This window comes from Poeciliopsis prolifica, unplaced genomic scaffold (assembly GCF_027474105.1).
Source record: "Poeciliopsis prolifica strain line A6 unplaced genomic scaffold, Auburn_PproV2 SCAFFOLD035, whole genome shotgun sequence".
NCBI classification, from domain to species: Eukaryota; Metazoa; Chordata; class Actinopteri; order Cyprinodontiformes; family Poeciliidae; genus Poeciliopsis; species Poeciliopsis prolifica.
In genome coordinates this window covers 5458508-5482965 of record NW_026562410.1, presented here as the reverse complement: position 1 = coordinate 5482965, position 24458 = coordinate 5458508, and the positions used below count along the sequence as shown (strand labels likewise).

Genomic DNA, 24458 nt, shown 5'->3' with positions numbered 1-24458 from the left:
AATTCAGGGATAAAAGTCAATTCCGAGTGAATTCTTTGGATTTGATCTCTTTTTCACTGGCCCTAATCTTCTTCTGTCTAAAGTGATAAAATGTGAAGCAGATTAAGGATATGAATCGTCTTCTAACTCAAACACAAGAATTTTTTTTTCTGCCCGTTTGGACTTCGTTTGTCCAGAAGTGACTGACGAGGGCGAAAAAAAAAAAAAAAAGAAACGTGGATCCAAAATTCACATAAAGGTGGTTTATTGGATCTTTCTGGAAATCTTTACAGAGTTCTCCCCCCACAGAGAAAAGCAAACAAGTAAGAAGTGAAAAGCCTCTCATGTAATAATCATCTACACTTTGTCAATAACAGCTGTTCAGTCGCAGATTAGCTGAGCCCAGATGTTCAAACCTGACGGATTGTTTGGGGGGAAAAAGGCGGGAAAGTGGCCGGGGCGGCCCGGCGCGTGACCCCTGACCTCGGCGCTTCACCTCTTGGCTTTCTTCTCCTTCATGATCTTCTTGCTCTCCTCTCTCCGGCGCTTGTTGACGGGGTTGCGCGGGTCGTAGATCTCGAACGTGTCCTCGTCCTGCATGTTGGCGTCCTTGACCTTCCTGCTCTGCTCGTCGAACTGCAGGACGTGGGCCATCCTAAACCAGACGGAGAGAGGCGGGCGGCGGTCAGAGTCAACTTCCCACAATCCTTTGCCGCGTCACTCTAATGAGCTACGTTTCCGTTTATGAATGTGGGTAAAAATGTCGACGTTCTGCTGAAGTGGGGGAAAAAAAAAAACAACTGTGATTATTTCCATGAAATAAGAAATTAAACTAAAATCATCAGAGGCTGCAGATGCGGCGCTTTGGGGGAAATTGCAGTCGGGCGATTCAACGGGGTTTGAATGAGACGCAACTTTTTGCGAGCTGTGGGATTCTGTGACCCCCAATCAACCAAAAAGCAAACTACAAACCACGAAGAAGACTACTTCCTGGTTTCTTCAGTCAGTCTCCTCTTCTCCACGGTCAGAAAATTCCTCCGAGGAGACGTCAGCGTCAGGCACTTCGCAGAAAAACCAAAAACATTTCCTCACCCGTCAGACGACGGAGGCAACAAAGAAGAGGAGAGCGTCTGCTGTCTCGCTGCTTCATCTGCGTGAAGGCAGATCAGACTACTTTCCTTCACTCAACCAGAATTAACTCTATTATTAATTACTGAAAAATGTACAAGTATGCAGAATGCAACGTCCCAGCACATGTTTTTTTTTTTTTTTTACAAAGTCCAGAGTTTTCCCTCCCGGTTTGAAAACGACTATTGATGGATGATTCAACTGCAACTTGGAAAAAAAACTGAAACCGGAAGGAAGGAAGGAAGGAGGGAATGACAGAAACCGGAAAGAGACAAGGAAGGAAAGAAGAACACAAGTAAGGAGGCAACTTTCTGAAGAAGAAGAGAGAGGAAGAAAACATACAAGGAAGGAAAAGAGAAGGGAATGTGGAAGGAAGAAAGGAAACAAGAGGGAAAGAAAGAGGGAAGAACAAGGAAGGAACAAATGAAGGAAGAACAATGGAACAGGGAATGCAGCCTGGAATAATAAATATTGTTTCATCTTTCTATATTTATTTTCATACTTTTCCTGACCTGGAAAATGCTGAAATTCCACAACTTTCTAGACTTCCTAACTTATTCTGTGCTGCTGCAGGCTTTAGGGGTAAACAAATGATTTGCTCGTTTGGAAACTTTTTTTTTTTTTTTAAATCAAAGCCATATGAAGAATAAAATCTGCACACATCCCAGATTGAATGTTTCGAACAAACACCAGCTCACATGCAGGAATGTGTTTCAGTGTAAGGAGGCTGCAGCAGCACTGTGCATCCTACCTGAACGCCAGAAATCACACACACACACACACACACACACACACACACACACACACACACACACACACACACACACACACACACACACACACACGTATATATTTGTGGAATTTTTACAACTTTTAACAATTTTTTCACACAAATAACGGCGGGATGCTTGTGGATAGCCCTGGCGGCTCCACCAGCAGAGTTTCCAACATGTCTTTGAAAAACTAAACATGAAAGGAAATCAGGGCTGATTTCCTGGTGGCCATTTCCAGGTTTTCTGAAGGAACTCCAGTTCTCTGTTCAACATGTTTGGTATTTTCTGGCTTCCATACTGTTGGCTCCTCCGGGTCGGCGAACCGTTTGGGGTAAAGCTCTGCATCAGCCTCTGTGTGTGTGTGTGTGTGTGTGTGTGTATTTCCTGTATTCAATTGTCGTGACAGCTCATCTAGAATGTCACAGCCAGAGTCTGGCGGACTCCTGTGGAGCCCTGCTGTGTGAGCGGGGCTCCTCCGGTAATTCGTCTACCAGCCTCGGCGATGACAGCCTGCCGACCGTTGGGCCTCTGCGCGGCGACGACGTTGCGCGGCTTCATCGCAACCGTGCTCTACTGCCGGCACGTCTGTTTTTCCTGCGTTTCGCAGCGGACAGCGGCGGTGACGGCCGGCCAATCGGGCGTCTTGTAGACTCTGGGAGGATGTGAGTGTTAGCTGAAGGGGAGGAAGGGCTTGAGGAGGGGAGAGAGCCAGGAGCCGTAGACACACACAGATGGAATAGTTTACCTCCTCTGGCCCAGACTTGACTTTGAGTCTCTGACCTGTTGTAACCCACATTCTGTTCACAGTTCCTCTAGAGTGGCACAGACTTCCCACTGTCTTTTTTTTTCTTCTTCTTCTTCTAGGACTGCTATGCGACCCCCTTCCCTCTCCACTCTACCTGGCATAATGAGGAGTATCTTTGGCCGAGAGACGCTCCGAGCGCCAGACGACGCTTCTCGCAAATTCATTAGGGCCCCCCCACACACAGCCAGACTACACATCCAGAGTGTCTCAAGACTAATAGCAAGTACAGATTTTGTTTTTCTAAAAATCTCTCTCCCCGCACACAGACACTTTCCTCAAATTCACACACATGGTATTCATTTCAAACCCCTCGCTCGGTGCCGTTTGAGATCTTTGGTGAAAAACAGAATATGAGAGGAAAACACAGCGTCAGGGCTGATTTCCTGATGGCCAATCTGGTGGCTGCGAGTAACATTCTGAGCCTGACAAACACACACGCAGAGACACAACGTGCACACGCGCACGTGAGTACAACTCGAACTTTCACACACATCTAGAACAACATGAAGCGAGCTGTGGCTCCGAGAGAGGTCAGGTTCACCGCCGGACCTGTTCCCTTCAGAATGAACGGAAATTTATGGGAATAAACGGCTTTTAATCTGGAATTTAAAATACCGAAGTTGGTCCTGAACAGGAACAAGGGCCCAGAGGAAGACACTGTCTGAAAAGTTACAGAACTAAGTTCTCGGTTAAAACCGCTTTTGGTTAAAACATAATTATTCTTCAATCAGTGAAGAAATATCGCTGCGGTATCAAAAATGGTTGCCTGTTTGAAACTGTTGCATTGTGAAAATCATTAAGCTCTTATAAATCTGAACAAATCTTAGAAACAGTGACTATGACAACACTGCTGAGCCAAAATGACAGAGCAAACTGTGTCCTTATTGGATTTACAAGACTTGGAAAACGTACAGCCACAATTTAAAAAAACAAAACAAACAAAAACTAAAAAAAATGACCTGGACACGAAATGAAACTGTGAATCTCACTGACCATCCTTTGTCGTCATCCTCTGCCAACTCCTCCACGTCCTCCTCCTCTGCTCCCTCGGTGATGGCTGACGACAGCTTGGACTTGAAGCTGCTGAGCAGGGCCAGCGTCTGCGAATTCATTGCACATGCGTCTCAGCTTCCCCGGGATCCCGAACGGAGCGGCTCCCAGGCGAGCGAGTCGGTGAACGGGACGTTACCTGCTCCTCTCTGTTTGAGCCTTTTTTCCGTTTCTGTTGCCTGAGCTCCTCGTACTTCTTTCTTTCCTCCAGGTACTCCGCCACGGCCTCGCTGGTCGGCTTCTTCTCTGTCAGGAGGACGACGCGCAAAAGCAACACAGGTTAGCGGCACATGTAGACATTTCCTCTGTTTCAGAATGTTTGAAACCAAACCAAGAAACAGAAAAACGCAACTTTACATTTATAACAGCCTGAAAAAAGAAATCAATTTAAAGATTACTTTGAAAACTTCTCTACAAATTAGGGCTAAGCGATATGGACTTAATGTTTTATATTTTATCGTACTATTGTGATAGATATAATTTATGATGGGAAATATTTATTACTAATATTTTAGCTAACTTTAAAATACTGTTCTTGGGGAAAAACAAGGTTTTCTCGGGAAACCAGTCACATGAATAAGTGCAATTAAGTTGTTCACGCTGACTGTAATAAAAACAAATATTAAAAAGTATAAAAAAATTTAAAAAATGAAAGAAATCCCTCCATTTATTCCACCATTCTAGAACAAGCATAGAATAAATATTTATTCAGATGAAGATTATACCCACAATCCTAACAGTATTATCAATATATTGAGAGACATGCAAATATCTGGTTCCAACATGAAATGGGACACAGTATTAGACAAAATCTGAATGACTCCTGATCTGTTACAGTCAACCTGAGCAACAGGGTTCACTTTTGTTTTCTTGCTCTTGTGAATGAAGCATGTTCAAAGACGTTGAAAACTGCACTTTTTGTTCTGGATGTAACTGAAGCAGGACCACGGTGACAGCAGAGTCATCTGACGTCAGACCGACGTGTTCTGACTGGACCGTAGTGGACGATCACCACTTTGTCTTGCTTAGAGACGAACATAAACAACCTCTGGCGAAAAAAAAAAAAAAAAAAAAAAAGACATCTAGATCTACAGCCGACACAACAGTGTAAAGTTCAGCCCCAAATGAATCACACGGCTGGCAGATTTAGATTTAAACTTATTTTTACTCGATAAAGGAGTTTGTTTCTCCAGGAATCACCAACTCTTTCTTTCCAAAAGATGTTTTAGGCAGAAAAAAAAAAAAAAACGTTTGGCAAAGAAAAATGACTTATGGCTTTATTTTAGGAAGGTGGCCTGATTTAAAATGTCTTCAAAAAGTAACCAAAGTCAAATTATTTTATTCAACTCACAATTCTATTCATAAAGGGACAAAAACCCTTTTCCAAGCTGGCCTGTCAGCCTGGGACAGGTTTTAAAAAAAAATCATGTCTCAGACTTTGGGACTCCAGTGAACCACAGTGAGTCATTGTCCACTAATGGAGAAAACGTGATACAGTGGTGAACCTTCCCAAGACGGTTCGGCCAACCAAAATTACTCCAAGATCCAGATAAATGTGGAACAAACCGCCCAGAAAACGGCAAAATAGCCGAAACACAGACTGGCTAAAACTCCACCGGTTTGCTCTGCCATTGATGAATCGTAAGTTTGACATTGATCGACATATTGGATGTGTATTTGCTTGATGATTTTGATAATGGCATTTGACAAAATGTGATGCGTATTGCCCACTTCATAATTAGTGACTGCATGATGTTTTTCTGATGTAGGATTTCCCCCAGAGTATTATAAGCCTGGCGGGCCTCCAGGCTTAACTTGGGCCCCCACAAGGCTAAGCAGCGGCTAGTTATGTTCGTTTTGTTTTTTGAATGTTTAAATTTTTTTAAAGACTTTATTAATATTCCAATAACACATAGTTATCAAGTGATGTTTTCAAATTTCCTGTCAACTTTGAACATTCTTTAACTCAAAAACACGGCAGGCCGCTGAATGACTGACTGCCCGAGGCCCCAACCAGCAAGTTTTCAACCCGGTGATGGCCAGGAAACCACGAGGATTCGTCCTTAATTTGCCAAGAGACATTGTGAGGATCCACAAGATTGAAGCCATTACATCACTATTAATCTTTTATTTTGCTCATTTTATGCTGTGTTTTTGTGAAAGATGTGCATGGAGACAATTTGACCACACAAATTACCACTGCATCCCTGCTCTCATATCCCCCGCCATAATTCAGTGAAGCCGTTCGGAAACCACCAGCGCTGCTTGTGAACGCCTCACAATCCTGATCGGCTAATCTCTCATCGGCACCAACAGCTGGGAAACGGGAGCTAAACACAGCTTTCGGAGCGAGATTTATGATCGCCACCTGGTGATTTTGAAAGACCAACAGGACTCGAGAACACAGTCAGAAATAAAGTTTATGGATTTGGCGGAACATCCTCGGCTATAAGCGGCACGTTGACCTACTTAAACTCTGGGAGGGTTTGATTTGAAAATAAACTGCAGGGAGATGAGAGTCACACGTTCTGATGCTAATCGGACGTTCAGATTTATTTTCGGGGGCGGTTTTACTTTTTCGTGCTTTAAATTCTAACGATCTGAAACAACAATCTGTTTTGTTTGGCTGCAGTTTCCGGCGAGCCCGCCCCTAGCTGCTAACGAAAGCAATTTTCTGGTCTAGGACCTTATGCTGGGTCCTTGGTGCAAATTCCAAAGTTTGAAGTAAGAGCAGACAGAGCAGACACTAAGATGCATGTTGCTAAGGTGCAACCCCACAGATAAAACGATGGAGGTAAAAGGGAAACGAAGCCCAACTCATGAGTGGAAACATTATTCAGGAGCAACAATCCGCATGCTGGCCCTGGCAGCTCATGCAGTCAGCAGCCTACCGTAAATCTGCGCTCCGACACAGCCTGTGAAGTCAGAGTGGCAGACGGTGAGCACTGTCTGCTGGCTGGAGGAGCTCTCTCTTTCCACAACAAAATGTGATGTCACACCAATGGCGAGCACAAGGAGAGTTTTACCTGACTGGACGCGATGTGCAGACAGTGGCTGGATGCTCTGACGTGTTTGAGTGAAGCCAAATAAACGATGTAACAAAGTAAACACCAGACTGCCGGGTTTTATGAAGGTATGAGTTTCAACGTCACGTGTTTCTGTTTAGTGTGTTGGTATTTTTGAGGCGATTTATTCAGAGGATTCGATTGGGGAGAGATGGCACAAGAAAACTGCGTCAAAAGTCACGGATATTGACCCAAAGGTCAACGTTTAGAATAAAAACAATATAGATGAAGGGAAAGTTAAAACGAAATACAAATGTACTTCATACCCGTCATTATAAAAGACACTCAAACTCTGAACAAAAATGGGTCTTGAAGCAAAGATACAACACACTTGACAGTCTCTGCCGTCCATATAAAAAAAAGGTAAATCGTTCCAATGTGTACAAACTGCAAAAAGCCTGATCATCTCTGAATTTTAACCTGGAACGTATAAGAGAAACTGGGTGGTTGGCCAAAGTATCATATCTCTGGCCTCTGGACAGAGATATGATTGGGGCCAAGCCAAAAAGAACATCTTAAAATCCATCTTAAGGTAAACAGGAAGTCAATGAAGAGAGGCCAGAAATGGAGATACGCATTCTCATATTTAGTACTTGTTAAAAGAAAAACAAGCTGCCGCGTTTTGGATACTTTGTGGGCGACGTCAGATGATTTATTTAGTCCAACATGCAAGGAATTACAATAATCAAACAAAGAGGTAACGACAGCAGGAATCACTTTTTCAAGGTCTTTGGTTGGGATGTATGACTTCACCTTGGCAATTTGTCTTAGTTGGAAAAAAGCAGACTTCACAAAAGCATCTGTCTGTCAACAAGTCAAAGGGCCAAGACGATTGAGGGTTATACACTTCCCCAATCCAGAACATCGCGTCAGAGTGAATTACATTTGTTATGTATCCTATAAAGAATAATGTTACAAAAGCTGTTTGCAGCTATAAACAACATGCGTTGGTGTTACACCTCCTTGAGTCTAAGGACGACGGCTTCAAATGAAGGCAAGTCTTTCGTTTAGCTTGGTTCAAAGTTGGTGCTGAGGAATCACGAGTTTCCGAAGTAGCTCTGGAGCTTGAAGATGTGGTACGAAGTTGTTCACTGGATCTGGTATATTGGAAACCTCTAGTGTCACATCAGGACACAGGTGTTGTGGCAAAGCAACAATACTGTAGTCTGAATGTGAAAGTGTCAGCTGCCAGCACCGCTAAAACCTCTTGCACAATCCTTTTTTTTTTTAGCAAGGGGCAAACATTAGTAGAGGAACAGCAACAGTGTTGTCATTTCTTGGAGGCCAACTTTAAGCCCAGTCCACCTCTGCTGCCCACCCAAACATACCAGGTGTTCTCAGTTAGCCAGCCGGGGGAGACTTCTTACCTCTCAGCCATGCAACCCTTTCTCCACAACAAGTCATCCATCAGCCTCGACAAATCATCTAAGGCCATCACAAACCAAAAAAGACCCTTCATTATCGAACAGCAAGCAAAACTAAAAAAATAAAAATCAACCAATCTCTCCTTTGGACACAGAGGATGCAGCCATTTAAACCATCAATATTTGAGAGCTTTCTAAAGACTATTTGAATACTTATGTAATTTTTAGAGGTGTAATTTCTCCAAGTTAGTAGTTAAGATTAGACAGTGACAGTGTGTCATTTTAGGCCTCGCGCGAACCAATTTTGGACCTTTTGGCGACCATTTTCATTTTGTTCTTGGGTCAGCTGGACCACAATGTTCCACTCGTTAGCATGCAGTTCTCTCTCAGCCTCTATAAATGGAGACAAAGTGCTCATTTGTCAACTGTCCATTCAAAAAGAAAAGGAGAAAAATGTTGATCGACTTACAACGCAATGTAGTTGCGTTGTAAGTCGCAACTACATTGCCTATTTGCAGATACAGCATATCTAAAACATTAGACATAAAATGCATCTTGGAAAATCACTAGGCACAAAGCTCCTTGACATGCTACTTACTGGCTGGCACATTTGTAAAATAGCCAATCCAGGAGCACCATTCATTTTAGTGCCAAGACAGTTTCCATTGTGAATACTAAAGCATATTGTAATACATTTGGTGCTTAAACCATTAAAATAAGAAATTGTAAGCATTTTTAGAAGGGGTCTCCAGTATTTGCGTATTGCAGGTATTTGCAGGTGGTTGTGGTCGCTAACCTCTGCATTCAGGCTGTCCAACTCCACAGTAATGTGTTCTGCTATCTTTGTTAGAGATGAACCGTGAAACAGTTCGGCAACCCGAATGGGACAGTTCTATGCTTGGTGGCGGGTATTTTCCGACAACTGAATGTACCGCACCTAAACTCTAATTGATCAGACCAACGACAACACTCTTCAGTGTGGAAGTTTTTACTACGTGAAGTTACCTGTATAAAAAAATGACCTAATATCAAGAAGGCATTATCTGGAGAGAAAAATCATACAGATCAATTTTGTGCAGAAATGTCACATGTGAAGATCGGGAAAAAAAAAAGCCTTGAACTTCGGTTTGTCTACTGCAGTGCTCTCGACTGTGCTGCTTCAGGGGAAACTTTCCTCAAATTGATTTACGAGGCCAACAAGTGATCTCCTTCCATCCCACCCTCGGTCACCTCTGCTGCTCGGCCTTCTCGCTGCAGCTGCCTTCTCGGGACACCCTGGATGCTGATTGATGATGCCTTCAGGTTCCACACGAGAAACACACATCACCGTCTCCAGCTGTCGTCAGCAGCTACCATCTAAGTTTGATGGCCTTTCTAGCTGCATTCCTGCCCCTCTCCTATCACCTGGGCTCCGGGGGGCAACAAATCAAGCTGCTAATGTTGTAGCAACCGAAGGCCGTTGTGAATGACAAAACGCTGCTTCCAAGAGATGAAAACGTTCCTTATCTCTTCAACAATCGAACAATTTTGAAGGGAATTCACAGAGTGATGAGGTCAAGCTGTGAGGCAACGATATTCTTTACCATCTGTTAAAGAGTGCGCAATTAGAAGCGTAACAATATTTAACAATATGCTTGTTACGTTCCTGCAAAGACAGGATACAAGGACACATCGTATTAGAAAGCTATTGATAAACTGTACCGATCACTAATAAATTCACAGGGAGAATAACGCAGCACAGGATTGGAAAAAGAAGACAATCGGACATTAACAACTGATGAAGGGGAGTTAATCTGTACACAATAGTGGACTACAACAAGCGCCCCCTGGTGGAAGAATATGATTAGCTATCTTTTAGCACACCAGCCCGAAAGTCTCAATATTGACTGTTGGAGTCTGTGTGGAACCGAAGTGACTGAAATTGGGAAAACAACTATAATGTGCATTTATAAAACTAACGAGGACATACTGAAATTGCAGATATGTTTTGCTTCCGTGTTTATGAATCTCTTTATTACTAACTGAACAAACAAAAAGGGAAAAAATAGAGCCGTTTTTCAAAATTATTTTTACAAAATTAAAATCTGAAAAATGTGGTTTGCATTTGTTTTCAAGCTCTGTTGAAAAAGTCTTTGTTGAACCATTTTTTAATGCTTTCTAGTTCTAATATCTTTATGTTATTATATGGATTTCTGGGTTTGAACTGGACGCCACACACGACGCGCTAATTCTGCTCTCCGGAAATAACAATTATGAAAATCTGAATGTGAATGCACATTAGGGCCGGCGCTGACCACAGGCGAGGTCTTCGCCGAGACGACGGCTGAACTCGGAGAGAGATTTAGGGCTTGAGTGACGGTGGTGTCAATGTGAGCCCCGCGATTCAGCTTCGCCGTCTCCCCCAGTGGGAAGAGATGAAACAAATCCTCGCCACAGCGCTCGTCTGCGGCTGAGCAGAGCACAGAGATTTACGGCGCTCGGGCAGACATCCGTCTCCCCTGCAGTGGTCATTGGCTCGAGACATCGAAGGATTCCATCTGATGGAATTAACCGTTTCTTCCAGCGCAGAGATGTAATGACAGCCTCCTAAACTCAAGTCCTGCCTCAGGCTTAGCTAGTATGGAGGTACAGAGCGTATGTTGGATACCTTCTATGATAAAAAAAGAAGCTTAAGGGAGGTGAAAAAGTATCTTCCTAAATGCAAGTAACAATTAGGGATGCACCGATCCCATTTTTTCACTTCCGATACCGATATCTGAGGTTTACCATCGGCCGATACCGATCCGACGCAGCAACATTGAGCTGAATTGAATTTTTTTTAAACACAGACATAAATTAATTACAAATATATTTGATCCCTCTGCACCACTACAACACACATAAATACACCAACAGCGTCACAAGCTTGGCCAAACGTGTCAGAACAACACAACTTTAATTTGTTGAGTCTCTGCAATCAGTCAGTGTGAAATGAATTAAGAAATTGACCAACTATGTTGGTCAAACATGCAAAAATAAACTGCAACAAACAAACAAATGGTTCAGAAAGTGCGACTAGGAATTCTAAATATTATATGAAATTAATAATAAAGCACATTGTTGCTTAGAGCGTAGAATTGGACTGAATAGATCTGTCCTCATGGATCTGGCACATTATCACGATACTCTATAGTTTAAGTCAATATCAGGAAAGATACAGATATTAATATCGGATCAGTGCATCCAAGAAAATCCTCAAATTACACTGAGACCAACTTTGCCTTCTTTCATCAAATATATTTTATAAAATCATAAAAGTTGGGAGTTTCTGTACCAAAAAAAACCCAACACGAGTGTTTGTGGAGAGAAATACAACGTTTGAGCAACTAAACCCCTCATCGTTGTCTCCTATCAATTTTGGCTGATGGTAATCATACAGTTAGGCTGGTTCCAGAAGAACCCCCTGCAAGCTATTCTGCTGTTGCACAACAGCACAGACTGCGGTGTGGTGAGGACCCCGAGGAGATCTGGGGTCAGGTTTTTTTTTTTTTTTTTTTTTTTTTTTTTTTACAGAATCGCATTGGCCGAAACTGCAGGCTTCGCTATGGTTTTGATGTGCAACTATGGCGGCCACTCAACAATTTCTAACCATGCAATTTTCAGCAACTTTAACACAAAAATGCAGACCCCCGGGGAGAGGATAAACTTCTGCAGCTAATTGACTAAATCAGAGGGTTGTCTGACTTGGTGTACATTAGCAGAGAATGCAGCATGGACCACCCTCTTAGAGCGTGTGTTCACACTGAAAGCTGGAGTCATGACAGAGTACTTTTAAAGCCATTAAAAAAAAGGCACCTAAGTTATTATAAGACGTATGTACAGTTATAGTTTGTCCTGGAACGCCAATAAATTCAACATTTAATGACTTGCGCTAGTAAACATTTACATGTACATACAGACAAGTAAAAGCTATGCACATACCCTCCTTGACTTCTTCTGCAGGAGGGTTTAAACGCTCTTCTCTCCTTTGCTTTATGGCCTGCAGTTCCTTCTTCAGCTGCCGGACCTCCTTCTTTAATTCATCACTGTGAGCAAAGGAAGAAACTTTGAGAAAACAGACACAACATGCAAAGTCAAGGCCACTGGGCCTAAAATCAACATTATTGGATCAAGATCTGGGTGACATGGGTAGAGTAATATGACTTGATTTTATTTTACAGATCTTGTTTTATCATTTATACATACAGTTTTCATGTCGACTGTGATGTGTGTTGTGTGTCTTTGTGCCATTACCAAAGAAAAATTTCCATTTTATGTAAGTTTAATGGACAATAAAGGGAGTTTAATCTCTGGGCCTTATGCCAAGATTACTGGATGTAAAGTCACAAACATTAAGTCTAAAGTCAAGATCGGATCCAAGATCAAGACAACTGAGTCTCATGTCAACGTACTCAGTTATTGGGTCTAATGTCAAGGTCACTGGGTCCAAAGTAAAAAACGATTGGCTTAAAGCCTTGATTACTAGGTCTGTCGAGATCATTAAGTCTAAACCCACGCCCATTGTTAAAAGTTAAAAATACCCTTGAGACAGAAGTCAAGATTAGTAAGAGTAGAGTAAAAACATCAAGTCTCAGATTAAGGCCATCAAGTTGAAAGTCAAAAGCAAATTGGTAGAACCAGACCATGCAGATATAAAAAACCACAAAAACAAAAAGCTTGTGTTTTACATTGTGATATAAATTTATGAGCAGCTCGGTTCTTAAAACATTGGCCAAAGTTTCTGGCTTCTATTTAGCACATAGTTTTATATTTTTGTCCCAATTAAAAAAAAAAAATCCACAACCCTTCAAAAAACACTGGCAAAAATAGAATATGCAAGCAAATCTGTACAACAAACTTTGGTTGTGTGCAGTAAACCACAAAATGCTCTGCAGTACAAGAATTGGACAATACTGTTAGTGCCAGAGGTAGTAAACTAACTTTATACTTCCTTTGCTCACATTGGCACTACATTAAGATTTACAGTGAATGTTTGTGGCCCCCTTTTCCTTTAAAACCTTTAGCAGGCAAAGGCACATCCTTGATCCAACATATTGTCCCTCTTGGCTAAACACTCAACTCAACAGGACCGTCAATGCCAGGTATTGTTCCTCTTCATGAGTTAGGGAATAAAACTACTGCATGTAGAGAGCAGAAATGTTATGTCAGAAAATAATATTTTTGTATTGTCTGATAACTATTGGTGTGATGCCATTGACTTGCCAAAAAGCACAGGTAAGCTGCAGAAGTGTTGGCCCTTGGCCCAGCAACATGTGAGGCATCTCCAGAACAAACAATGGAGGCTTTTGTTACCTACATCTGCCTCTCTGGGCTGACATTTGCTTCTATTATTTTCTCTGCTTTTATCTTTGGCTTTGGTTTGTCTATTTGTAGCTCACGTTACGCCGGTTGTATTCTGACTCCCCCAGAGGAAAAGCAATGAGGCATCAAGGGGTGTCAACTGGTGGGCCCTGGGAAATATTAACAGCTGCATGTCTCTTCCCCTAGTTTTCTGGGCTTCTATGACAAATACATAAGGAATCAGTCAGAAATAAGGTTGTAACCAAGAAAATAATGTCTTAACCAAATCAGGAAATTGCATCCCAAGATTTGTTCAGAAGATGTGAAAACAAACATTTTTTATGAGACATTGCGTCTACGATTTGGTAAAAATGCCCAAGTACTCAACCAAGAGTTGGGCTAATGACCCCATCATATTTTTATTTTGCTGTAAAACATTAACTTGAGATTGGTCCCATGATTAGAAATTAGAACCAACTTGCCTGAAACAGGCTGGCATGTTATAAAAAGTGAAGAAAATGTTGCAGTTTCAGTTCTGAACGCAATTAAGAAAACGTTGCAGTGATTACCGAAAGGACTTTCCATCTGTTTACTGATCTCTCTGTTGTCTTCTCATTCCTCACTCATGTTTTGTCATTTACTTCCAGATAAACAGACTGAAACTGGCAAAGCCATTCTGAATCCTTTTCGTGACTCCCAGCTAGTGCTGGCAGCCAGATTCTAGTTGGCGGCTCCTTGCTACTGTCACTCCTTCAGAAAATGTAAAAAATGCGAAAACCAGAAAGCTGTGGATAATTAACTTTTCATAAAGAAAGCATATAAGGTGACTGGCAGTGGACCAAGAAATCCCTCATGATCCCGAACCGTGCAGCGTCTGCTCCGAGTCCACAGCTGACACAGGAATTTGACAACCTTAAAAATAGTCCAGTGATGACTGTACGGTTCACAAGAAAAATTCAGTAGCTTTTCCAAAACGCAAAAAACAGACGCAAGTTGTCTGTCATTAAGAAATGTAAATACTGGCAAAAATCAAGGAACTCAAGTTTGGAACATGGCAGCTACGGCACTCGGATGAGTCAATTTCATGTTTAAAAGTAAAATTTTATCTTCCAAGTCTTGTTTATACAGCAGTGTATGGACTGGGAAAGAGATGCTGATGATTTCTGCGTCTAATTCTTTGTTTGTAAATGTGTCTATAATGGAACCTTCATGTGATTGTTGTGCATTGCTGCCTGGAACTATTGAGAAAGTGCCCCACATTTGAGGGTCTAGAGATGTGTAAACTTGGCCGTTCCAAAACATACACGACCCAACTGCCAAGAGCTGGATTATCTCAAATAGTTGTCTGCACAAAAGTGGCTCAGAAAGCTTTCTTGATCTCTGCGACCTTTCCCTGAGAACTCACTGGGTTATGACCAATGACAAGAGACAGGTGCAGCCAATTAATATGCTGTGACATGTCTGCGCTACGGACCCTTGGTCAGGGTAATTAGGACTTAATGTCCCCTTTAAATCACCTTTTCCGAATAAAGGTTTGCTCACTGAAAGTGTTGTGGATGTTAGAGAGATGTTCCGAAAAGCAAAACACAACTTCAGTGGTGCCCTTAATCACACGACTCAGTAAAGTCTAGAATAGTTAGAATAGACCTCAAATGTTGCAAGTCAGAGACACTGAGGTATCTGCAGTAATTATCAATACTGGCCCAAATTTACATCTCCACCCAGAAGCGTTCGTTGGTGTTTTTTCATTCATAAGATGTCTTCTAACCTGCCAGAATTTACTCTTTAAGCTCGTCCCCAAACCTGGACCTTAAAGAAAATGTTTTGCCTCAGTGGGACGGATTCTCACCCAAAGAGGAAGGACTCCCATGAATGATCTTCTTTATTTCAGAACGTGCCGTAACAGGACTTCGTTTTGACAATGCTCAAAGCTGGATGTCACCTTGTGTTTTATGGCTGTAGCATCGCCCACCTGCATCATTAAGAATCTCCAAAAGTACAGCTAGATAATCTGAATAACAGGCTCTGCAGCCACATCGCCGTCCTCAGGCTGCAGAAACTGAAAAGCGATTACCAGGAGCGGCAGACGGAGCCGGGCCCTGCTGGCAGAAGCAGCTCACACTGTGTCCCTGAGCCATATGGAAGCGTTTTGCTTCCCCCAGTCATGCCCCGTCGGCTTTAACAAAAGTGCCGACTACCGCATGCATCGCTTTTGGGACTCCGTTTCCGTGGTGTCTTCCATAAAGCGCCGCTCTCTCGATTAAAGCGGACGTCTTCAAACACAAAACGAAGACTTGCTCAATGGAAGAACAAAAGGCGTGTCAAACCCTAAGACCCAAACTGGATTCGACCACATTCCTTATTTAATTGTGTGCATGTATTTTTGTCAGCCCAGGTGAAGTTAACCATAACTTGGAAACCTTCGCTCCAAGATTTTTGTTTCAACAATCATGGCATAATGTAGCGGAATATCATCTGGTGGCTGGAAAGCAAGGCGAAATAGATTTGACCTGATGTGAAAACCATTTGGTACTGAGAGGGACTCCTAATGTCACGGTGTTCCCCAATTTTGATGAGAAAAATTCACGATGGCTTATAAATTTTACTTTGGTACTCAGCAGACACTGAAGACCCGCTCTCTGGCTCTCTACGCTAGAGAGAAGCTGCAGCTTTTCTCCAGCGTCGACAGAATTGTTTTATTCAGTTCTCTCTAATGTGGAGACAATTTAACAGCAAGAGGATTGCATCAGAGTGACGCAGCTGATTGAAAAACATTTGCATGAGGGATGAGGATGAAAACGACCGCATGGTTTTCAAGAATTTTTAGAAGAAAAAAAAAGTATCTGAAAAACTGCGACACATAATTGTATACAGTCAAATTGTTTTTTAAAAGGGGCAGCATTTATGTATTTTCTGTAATTTTATACCTCAATAAAGTCACTATGTTACATTCAATTGTTACAAAAATTCTGTATATATTAAATGTCACTTATAAGAAATTTGACCTCATAATTAGATACCTTGAAATTGGGTCTCTGTCTCTTTAAGAAACTCCTGCTCTTTCTGAAACTCCGCCTTCGGGAAGTCATCACAACACGTCTGCTCTATTAACACTTTAACAATGTTTTCACTAGCATTGTTGAAGTAGCTCATATAATGAGCTCAGTTATTCCAGCAGTTGTTTGCCAATTGCTGCAGGCTAGTCTGAAGGAGCTGAGTGGAGGAGTCATAAGGGACGAGTGCTCTACGAGGCGGAAACTTGTGAACTTGCAGCTCTGAGCATGGTGCTTTACAGAGCGGAATGGTCGCCATGGGAGATTAAAAGATTTCTCAAACATGCAACACTCCAGGTATGTTTTTATAAAATGATATAAAGCTATATCACATAATACTGCCCCTTTAAACCATGGATAATTTTCATCTCTAGTTACAGTTCTGCAAGGCTTTGCGTCGGTCCATGTCCGTCATCTCAAAACCAAGTAGAATACATTAAAGTTTTTCGGTTGCAATTTGACAAAATCGGTTGCAATTTGACAAAATGTACAAAGATTAAAGGGGAATAATTCTGTACGATTCAATCACATCTTGTTTTCCCTTCTACCCTGACGACCGGATGGAGATCCTTGTTCATACTGAGCGTGGAGAGTAGCTGAGCGCTCACGGCGGTGGGCGAGCGGAGCTCACCCTGCAACAATACCCCCTTTGTCCTGGACTAACACCGTACCTACCAGCGTGCTCTTTGATTTCCTGCCAAGACAAACCACTGTGTTGGGTTGCAGTTCTTGTGGCAAAACAATCTGCACTTGTGTTTAATATACTACAGTCTGCCTGCATCGGGTTGGCTGTCAGTCAGGACACACACACACATAACCGAGTGAGGACCGGCTCCTTATCCCATTAGCGTTAATGAGAGAAGGGTGCGTTCATTACGCGTGTTGAGGGCTACCTGCTCACAGGATACAGAGGAGGAATAACTAGAGCGACCCGCAGCATCAAAGAGACATGAAAGACAAATCGCCATTCGTTCTTCTCGGGTCATTTTCGGACTAACGTTGACCCGCAGACCATTGCCTTCTTTTCACACTTGTGCTCGCGCACACACACACACACACACACACACACACACACACACACACACACACACACACACACACACACACACACACACACACACACACACACTCTGCTGGCTCAGACACGTTCGCTGTTTGCTTCAACAGAGTAAGTAATCTGCATTGCGAGCCAACATTCCTATTTTCCAAAAGCAGGCCGACTAATGTTGGTCCAGTGGGCTACAACTGAGGCGTGTGTGTTTTTTTTTGTTTTGTTTTGATGTGGATGGAAATGGAGTTCAGGAAAGTGGACGTTGACGGAAAGAGTCAGGAAAATCTGTTGCGACGTCTCAGAGTTTTTCAGCGTTTTAGACCTTTTCTTGAAGTCTGGCCTCCATCCAGCAGTGGGCGCCGCTGGTCATCCTAATGCTGATGCAGAGTTAAAGACGGCAGAGCCCATATCATAACGGGAAAGAGAAACGATTCTGGCATGGGATGCAAAATGCACTTTTTGTTTTGAAATCTAAACACTCGACAAGCTCCTTAAGTCATCACCTTAAACAGCGCTCATTCATGACGGAGCGCCGTCTACTGAACAAAAATGTATTCGTGTGCTACGAAAATGGAGGGGATAATTAAGAAAAAACAGTTCCATGCTGGGGGAAAAAATAGCATGATGCAATAAGCATGGTTGAGTTTGTGAGGGCTGACGTTAGATAATGAACTTTGTGGAGTCAAATTTTAACTTTGCTCCAAGAACAGCCACACACCGTACTTCTGTACGAACAGCTCTATTCATACGTTCACATACTTTATTCTTTCTGTCTTTTATTTTTTTATGCAGCAACATAAGAGGTTGCTGTTTCGTTATGTTTCACAAACATGTCTAAGTTTAATAATGCGAGAAAACCACAATTTTCTGTTTATGTGATTAGCATTTAATAAGGAGTTCACCCAAAATAATATTAAAAATTAATTATTTATAATTCAGCATAGAAGATTTCCCCTCAGGAAACTTGCTGAACCCAGTGTAACACCTAAACTCCAACTACAATAGCCTGAAAAAAAAAAGTCAATGCTTCAAAATAAGTAAAATAAATAAGCAATGTGGCCCGCCAGGCTCATAATACACTGTGGGAAACCCTGAGCAAACAATGAAAAATATTGCCTTTTATGAGAAAGAACACGCTCAAATACACATCCATTAATATTTCTATAAATGCTTTTTGTAATTGGAATTATGAGAAAATACCATCACGTTTTTGTCGCCGTCAACAAGCCACGGGCATAATCCCGGTTGGATAATTGAGTCTTTTTCTTTCAAAATGAATAAAATTCCTGTAAATGTATTTTTATATTACACATCATAGTAATTGTCTGGGAAGTTATTAGAGTAAGTGAGCCTCAACTTTACAAAACCAGGTCTAACTTTTCTAAAATTGATGTCTAATTTACGTCACTTCTAACACGCAAAGCCGATATGTCACTCTCTGTGATGGCTGACTTTACAGAATTTCTGAGAGAGACGGAGCGATTTCTATTAAGCACAACTGAGACGTTTATCTTAGCTTGACAAATTTACCACCAGCCTGTCAAACATCTCTAACACGTGGCTCTCTGAAGACTTTGAAAAGATACTAGCGAACATTTCTCTGAGCCAACACTGACAGGTAAGAAAACCTGTGAAGGAGAACAGAGTTTCATCTTCTACAACAAACCAACCATGTTACATTAAATGACAAGAGATATTTTGTGTGGCAGCTATTTTTAAACTATAAAAGACACATCCCTTTGTTCATTGTTGGCATGTCAAAAAAAAAGAAAGAAAGAAAGCTTTAACAAAATCCACCATAAACCCATTGGAGAAACCGACAGACGCAACAAAACTGCTGTTCTGCAGTAATTTCCTGCCACAATAAGACAAATTTAATACGAAGTCAGGATTGTTTTAGGAGGGCCTCGCCCAGAAGCTGCCAAAGTCTCCCATAAAATCCTTCATGTGGTTGTGAAATTTTAAGGTAGCGCTGAGGGAGTTTACAGACCTTTTTAGATCAAATTTGTCAAACAGTCCCGGGGTTGAGTTTATGATCGTCTCAAGATGAGACATTTTTAGATGTCTTATTGTAGTATCACCCTTTTTTTTTTTTTTTTATTTAGTATTTTTCTATTTTGATATAGATAAGCAATATGTCTGAAAACTGAGAGGACAATTACAAGACTAGTCTGAACTGAATAAAATAACTCAAGCTTCTGGTGGTCTCACCTGGACTCACCATCTATATTCATTTCTAATGAAACATTAGGTTTTAGTAGGAACGATTCAGAAGCACTCCAACAGCACCACCTGCAGGTCATCGTCTTACATTACAAGTGAATTGACCAGTTTAATGTTTAGGAACCAAATCCAAGAGCAGATGGGATCATAAATTAGGAAAAGCCGAGTTTAAAATTGTGGAAATAAAAATGACCTGCGGCTGGTCTTCTTCTCTGTCTCCACCTCGCCGGGTTCAGCTGCTTGCTCTGCACCTTTCTCTTTCTTAAGCTTTTTACTGATGAGCTCTCTCATCCTCTCCTTCTCTTCCGAGTCAGATTCCTCATCGCCGTCATCTGCCTCGCTGCCTGACTGGAAAATAACAATAATAATAAATATATTTTTTTAAAACATAAGTGAACACAATCAGACATACACGACTCGTCTTTCTTTATCCGTCAAGCGTTCCGTCTGACTTACATTTGCCGCATCCCCGGGTCTGGCTTTCTTCTTTCCTCTTTTAAAAGTAGGACACACACAGGCATATTCTTAAAATGGGAAACAACAGGTTCAGTAATCATTGTTTCATGGACATACTTCACAGCTGGAACAGAGCTGAGTCTGGGATCGTCTTTCAGAAGATCGTGGCTGCTTTTGCTTTTTCCCTTCAACGTCTGATGGAAAAATCATAAAGAAGATAAAGGTTAGCGATTAAACAACGTTTGAGAATAGTGGAAAAACTCATTTGGTCTTCACAAACTTCTCTGGAGCTACAAAAACATCGCCTATTAAGTGATTTAAATACCAAGCTGCACTTTATCCATCAATTGTCCCAATTACACGTCTTCCTGCCCATTAAAGGGCCAGTATTATGCATTTTCCAGACACAAAGTGTCATTTTATAGCGCAATTAAGTAACTATGTTAACTTTGGTTGTTATAAAATTGCTGAATAGATATCAAATATGGCTTAAGAATAATTTGACTTCATAATTTAACATCTTAAAATTGGGTCTCTGTCTCTAAAAAAAAAACCCGCTGAATGGTTGCCACGGGAGATTATAGGATTACTCAAACATACATAAAATAATCAAGGCAACACTCCAGATACATGTTGGATGAGAAAAAAAAACCCAATTACAACATGACATAAAGCTCAAAAAGGTCAATTTTACATAATACTATATAATATAGATAGTATTAGCCCCTCTAACAGGTGAAAATCGACAACATGGCATGTAGTTGAAGATGGAGCTGAAATGAGGGTAGCAATAAATCTGTACCTGGCTAACTTGAGTCACCATCTCCTCATCCTCCTCAGCTTCTTCTCCAAATGATAAAAGGTTGAAATTCCTACAAAAAAATAAAAAAAAAACAAAAAAAACTTTTTTTTTAAGTGGTTTTCACCGAATTGTCGACAACAAACATAACACGACAGAGATAAATATTACATAAGGTATCAGATTGTAGAGATGATGTTTATATCGGTCATGCTATTGAAAAATATCTAGATTGAGTGCCAGTTAGAATGTGTCTGACCTATGAAGGGATGACCTATTCAGTTTACGTCTATGCTTTGTGCTCTGAGCAACGTCTTGCTTTATTATTATTCAGATATTATTTATACATGTTTGACCGAGATAGTGAACCTAGTGAACCTGTTTTTCTTTTTTTGGGCTCCGGTGGTCTTTATTTGAAGCTGCTAAGGCAGGTAAGTAGGTAAAGAGAGAGAAAGGACAGACATGCGGCAAAGGTCACCAGGCCGGGTTTCGAACCTGCGACGGACGCGTTTCTACTATTTATTTTCCGCCGGCTGTCGTACTCCTAACTGTACTGACTGAACAGGTTAAATTTGTTTTTACATGTTTGAGCAACGTTGTGAAGCTACTGGTGCATTTAAGTGTGCTGTACTGGTGCAAACTTATTAAATCACTTAGTAATTCAGTACATTTATGTCTGTGTTTAAAAAATAAAAGCAATTTAGATCAATTCAACACGGTTTTTCTATATTGGGTCGGTAATGGCTGCAGATATCAAAATCAGAAGTGAAAAAAGTGAATCGGTGCATCTCTATCTGATTATCTAAATAACACTATAGAGCAATGGCAGTGAGTAAAGAAAGACAAATAAGACACAATGATCAAATTAATATGGTCAAATACCTATAACTCAAGTATTCCCATCAAGACCAAATTGTTTATTAATGCCTCATTTCACATGGATCAAAATAACGACCAAAATTATTGATTTTTTCAGATCAGTTTTTGTACAATACAAAATATTACGCCATGTTTAGGCAATGTTTGGTGTTTCTTTTAAAATTTATATCTGTATGATTATTATGCATTTTTAAAATATTCTGTTTCTTTATAGCTTGTAGTGCAATGTGCCTTCATCGGCAGCAAAAAGAGAAAATCTCAACACTCACTTTGTGGCTTTGGACTGGGATTTTTTCACTTCCTCTTTTTCCTTTTCCTTTCTTGATTTTTTGGTTTCCCGAGGTGTGATGTCATCAAAAGGAGAGTGTAACACCTGGGAGGTATCAGCAACAAACCTCTAAGAACGTACGGGGAAAAAAAACCCCAAACCCTAAACAAAACAAGACACGGCGGTTTTGGGGAAATACCTCGGCTGTTCTTATCTTGTGCGGTTTCAGCGGCCGCTCGTTCGCATCGCATTCGACTTCCGCTAACCGGAGCAGGTTGTAGATCGTGTCTCCGGTGACCTGCAGACGGATGGGGAGCAGGGGCCACGGCGTTACCTCCATCTGGAGTCCACGTGGAGGAAATGCAAGGCCTCAAACGTTACCTTGCCAAATATCGTGTGCTTGTTGTTGAGCTCGTCCGCGCGCCCCAGCGTGAAGAAAAACTGACTGCCGTTATCGTGCTGCCCGGCGTTCGCCATGGCAACCAACCCCCGCCGGATGAAGCGCAGCCGCGAGTGGAACTCATCCTAAACGTTTCAGGAGGAAAGAAGTATTGTGATGCCAGTGATGAAAGCTTATTTTCTTTACAAACGTCTTTGGTTTGTAGATTTCTATAAAAAGTTAAGGAATTTTTTTTAAAAAAGCATCGCGACCTTGAATGGGCGGCCGTAGATGGACTCTCCACCTGTTCCTGTGCCGGTCGGATCCCCCCCCTGAATGATGAAATCCTGAACCACTCTGTGGAAAATGGTCCCATCATAGTAACCTAGATAAGAGAAAACCGCATTACAAATTAATGCAGCAGCACTTTGAGATTAAGTACAAAGAGCTTTAATTTGGCTTGACGTACTATTTACTTTACTACTGTAAGTATTTGTCTGTTTGCAAATTTATATATGATGTTTGCACCGAGATCTGACAATAATAAGCTGTATAAAAACAGGATTATATTTTTGTATATTTATTATAGATTATTTTTATTTTAATTTCATTACTTTTCCTTTTGGTTGTTTTAGGAACATACACTGTATTCATAGTCGCATTTTTCTGTGCTCTGATAATCAAGAAATAACATTTTCCTCACACTTTGGGGACTAATAACAAAGGATTACCTTATCTTATTTTATTGTGCTGAACCATTTGAGATACTTATTTAAATAAAATGTCCAATTAATTATTAGTATTATCATTATTATTAATATTCCTCCAGAAGTTTATATCAGCAAAAGCAAGTGATGTGTGGTTATGTCTTCATGTAAATCTTTTTTTTTTTTATGCAGAATTTGACCGCCACTAAATTAAATGTATAAAATTAAAAACTGGATTTTTCAATTGTTTTAAATGGTTGTTCAGACTTCTTTCCGAGGTATGAAAATATATGTGGAAGCTGCTCACTTTAAGGAAACCTGACCTTGGAAAAAAAAAAAAAAAGAATCTAGAAAAAGTGGATGCAAAGAGAGAAATAACTAAACTTTATTTAGTTATTTCTAAATAAAGAGCCAATGCTATTCTTTACAGAATAAAACCTGATATAACTTTGCTCTCTACTCAGATATATATAAAAAAATAATATTTGAGCACATTAGTGAGGATGGTAGGGTGGTTACTCGTTTAAATGGCAGCTAATATCTAGATAGAGTTCATTTCTGAGCGTAAACACAACAATTTTATGCCATGGATCCCTGATGCGGGATCATTTAGCTGTAAATGACTGCAGGTAAATTCTTACCTTCCATGCACAGCTGTACAAAGTTCCTGCATGCTTTAGGGGCCTCCTTGGACCACAGCTCGATGTCAATCTCCCCAGCTGTGGTCTTCAACAGGACCTTAAACGCAACACAGGGGCGGACATTTTAACCTGAAACTCTGCATTTCGCATTTCGAGCCCCCCACCAGAAAACACACACGCACACACACATTACCTTCCGTTAACAAGGACACGGCTATTTGTCAAAACCCCACACATGTGTAAACTTTGAAGGTTTAAGAAGAAAAGCGCCCACCTTTCCACTCGTGGGAGGCTCCTGGATGTAAATGTTGCTCATTCTACAGCTGAGCTAATGCGTGTTTTGTCTAATATAGGGAGGCTCGCGTTGGTTCACCTTTAAACGCTTTGCTCATATAAAAAATAGTAGCAAGAAAGCGAATTATCCTTCAATTGAAAACAGCTTTTTGTAAATGTGAAAATTATTATGATTTTCTTCCCACAACCATGTTGGCTAGTGAGATGCTTATTTCTGAGTTTAAG

General features: G+C 41.2%; 1 protein-coding gene across 1 annotated transcript; it reads right to left on the bottom strand.

The window, feature by feature from the left end:
- Nucleotides 1–227: 227 nt before the first annotated feature.
- On the bottom strand, nt 228–24433 carry cwc27 (CWC27 spliceosome associated cyclophilin). Its single transcript, XM_055052449.1, has 14 exons — nt 24214–24433; nt 23940–24036; nt 22864–22976; nt 22594–22737; nt 22412–22510; nt 22214–22317; nt 21069–21138; nt 20384–20460; nt 20267–20303; nt 20004–20158; nt 12125–12228; nt 3875–3981; nt 3679–3785; nt 228–634 (listed from the first exon to the last, which is right to left on the bottom strand). Exons 1-14 carry the CDS (start codon nt 24253–24255, stop codon nt 472–474), a joined length of 1419 nt encoding a protein of 472 aa, XP_054908424.1. The 5' UTR covers nt 24256–24433; the 3' UTR covers nt 228–471.
- Between the last annotated feature and the right edge of the window lie 25 nt (nt 24434–24458).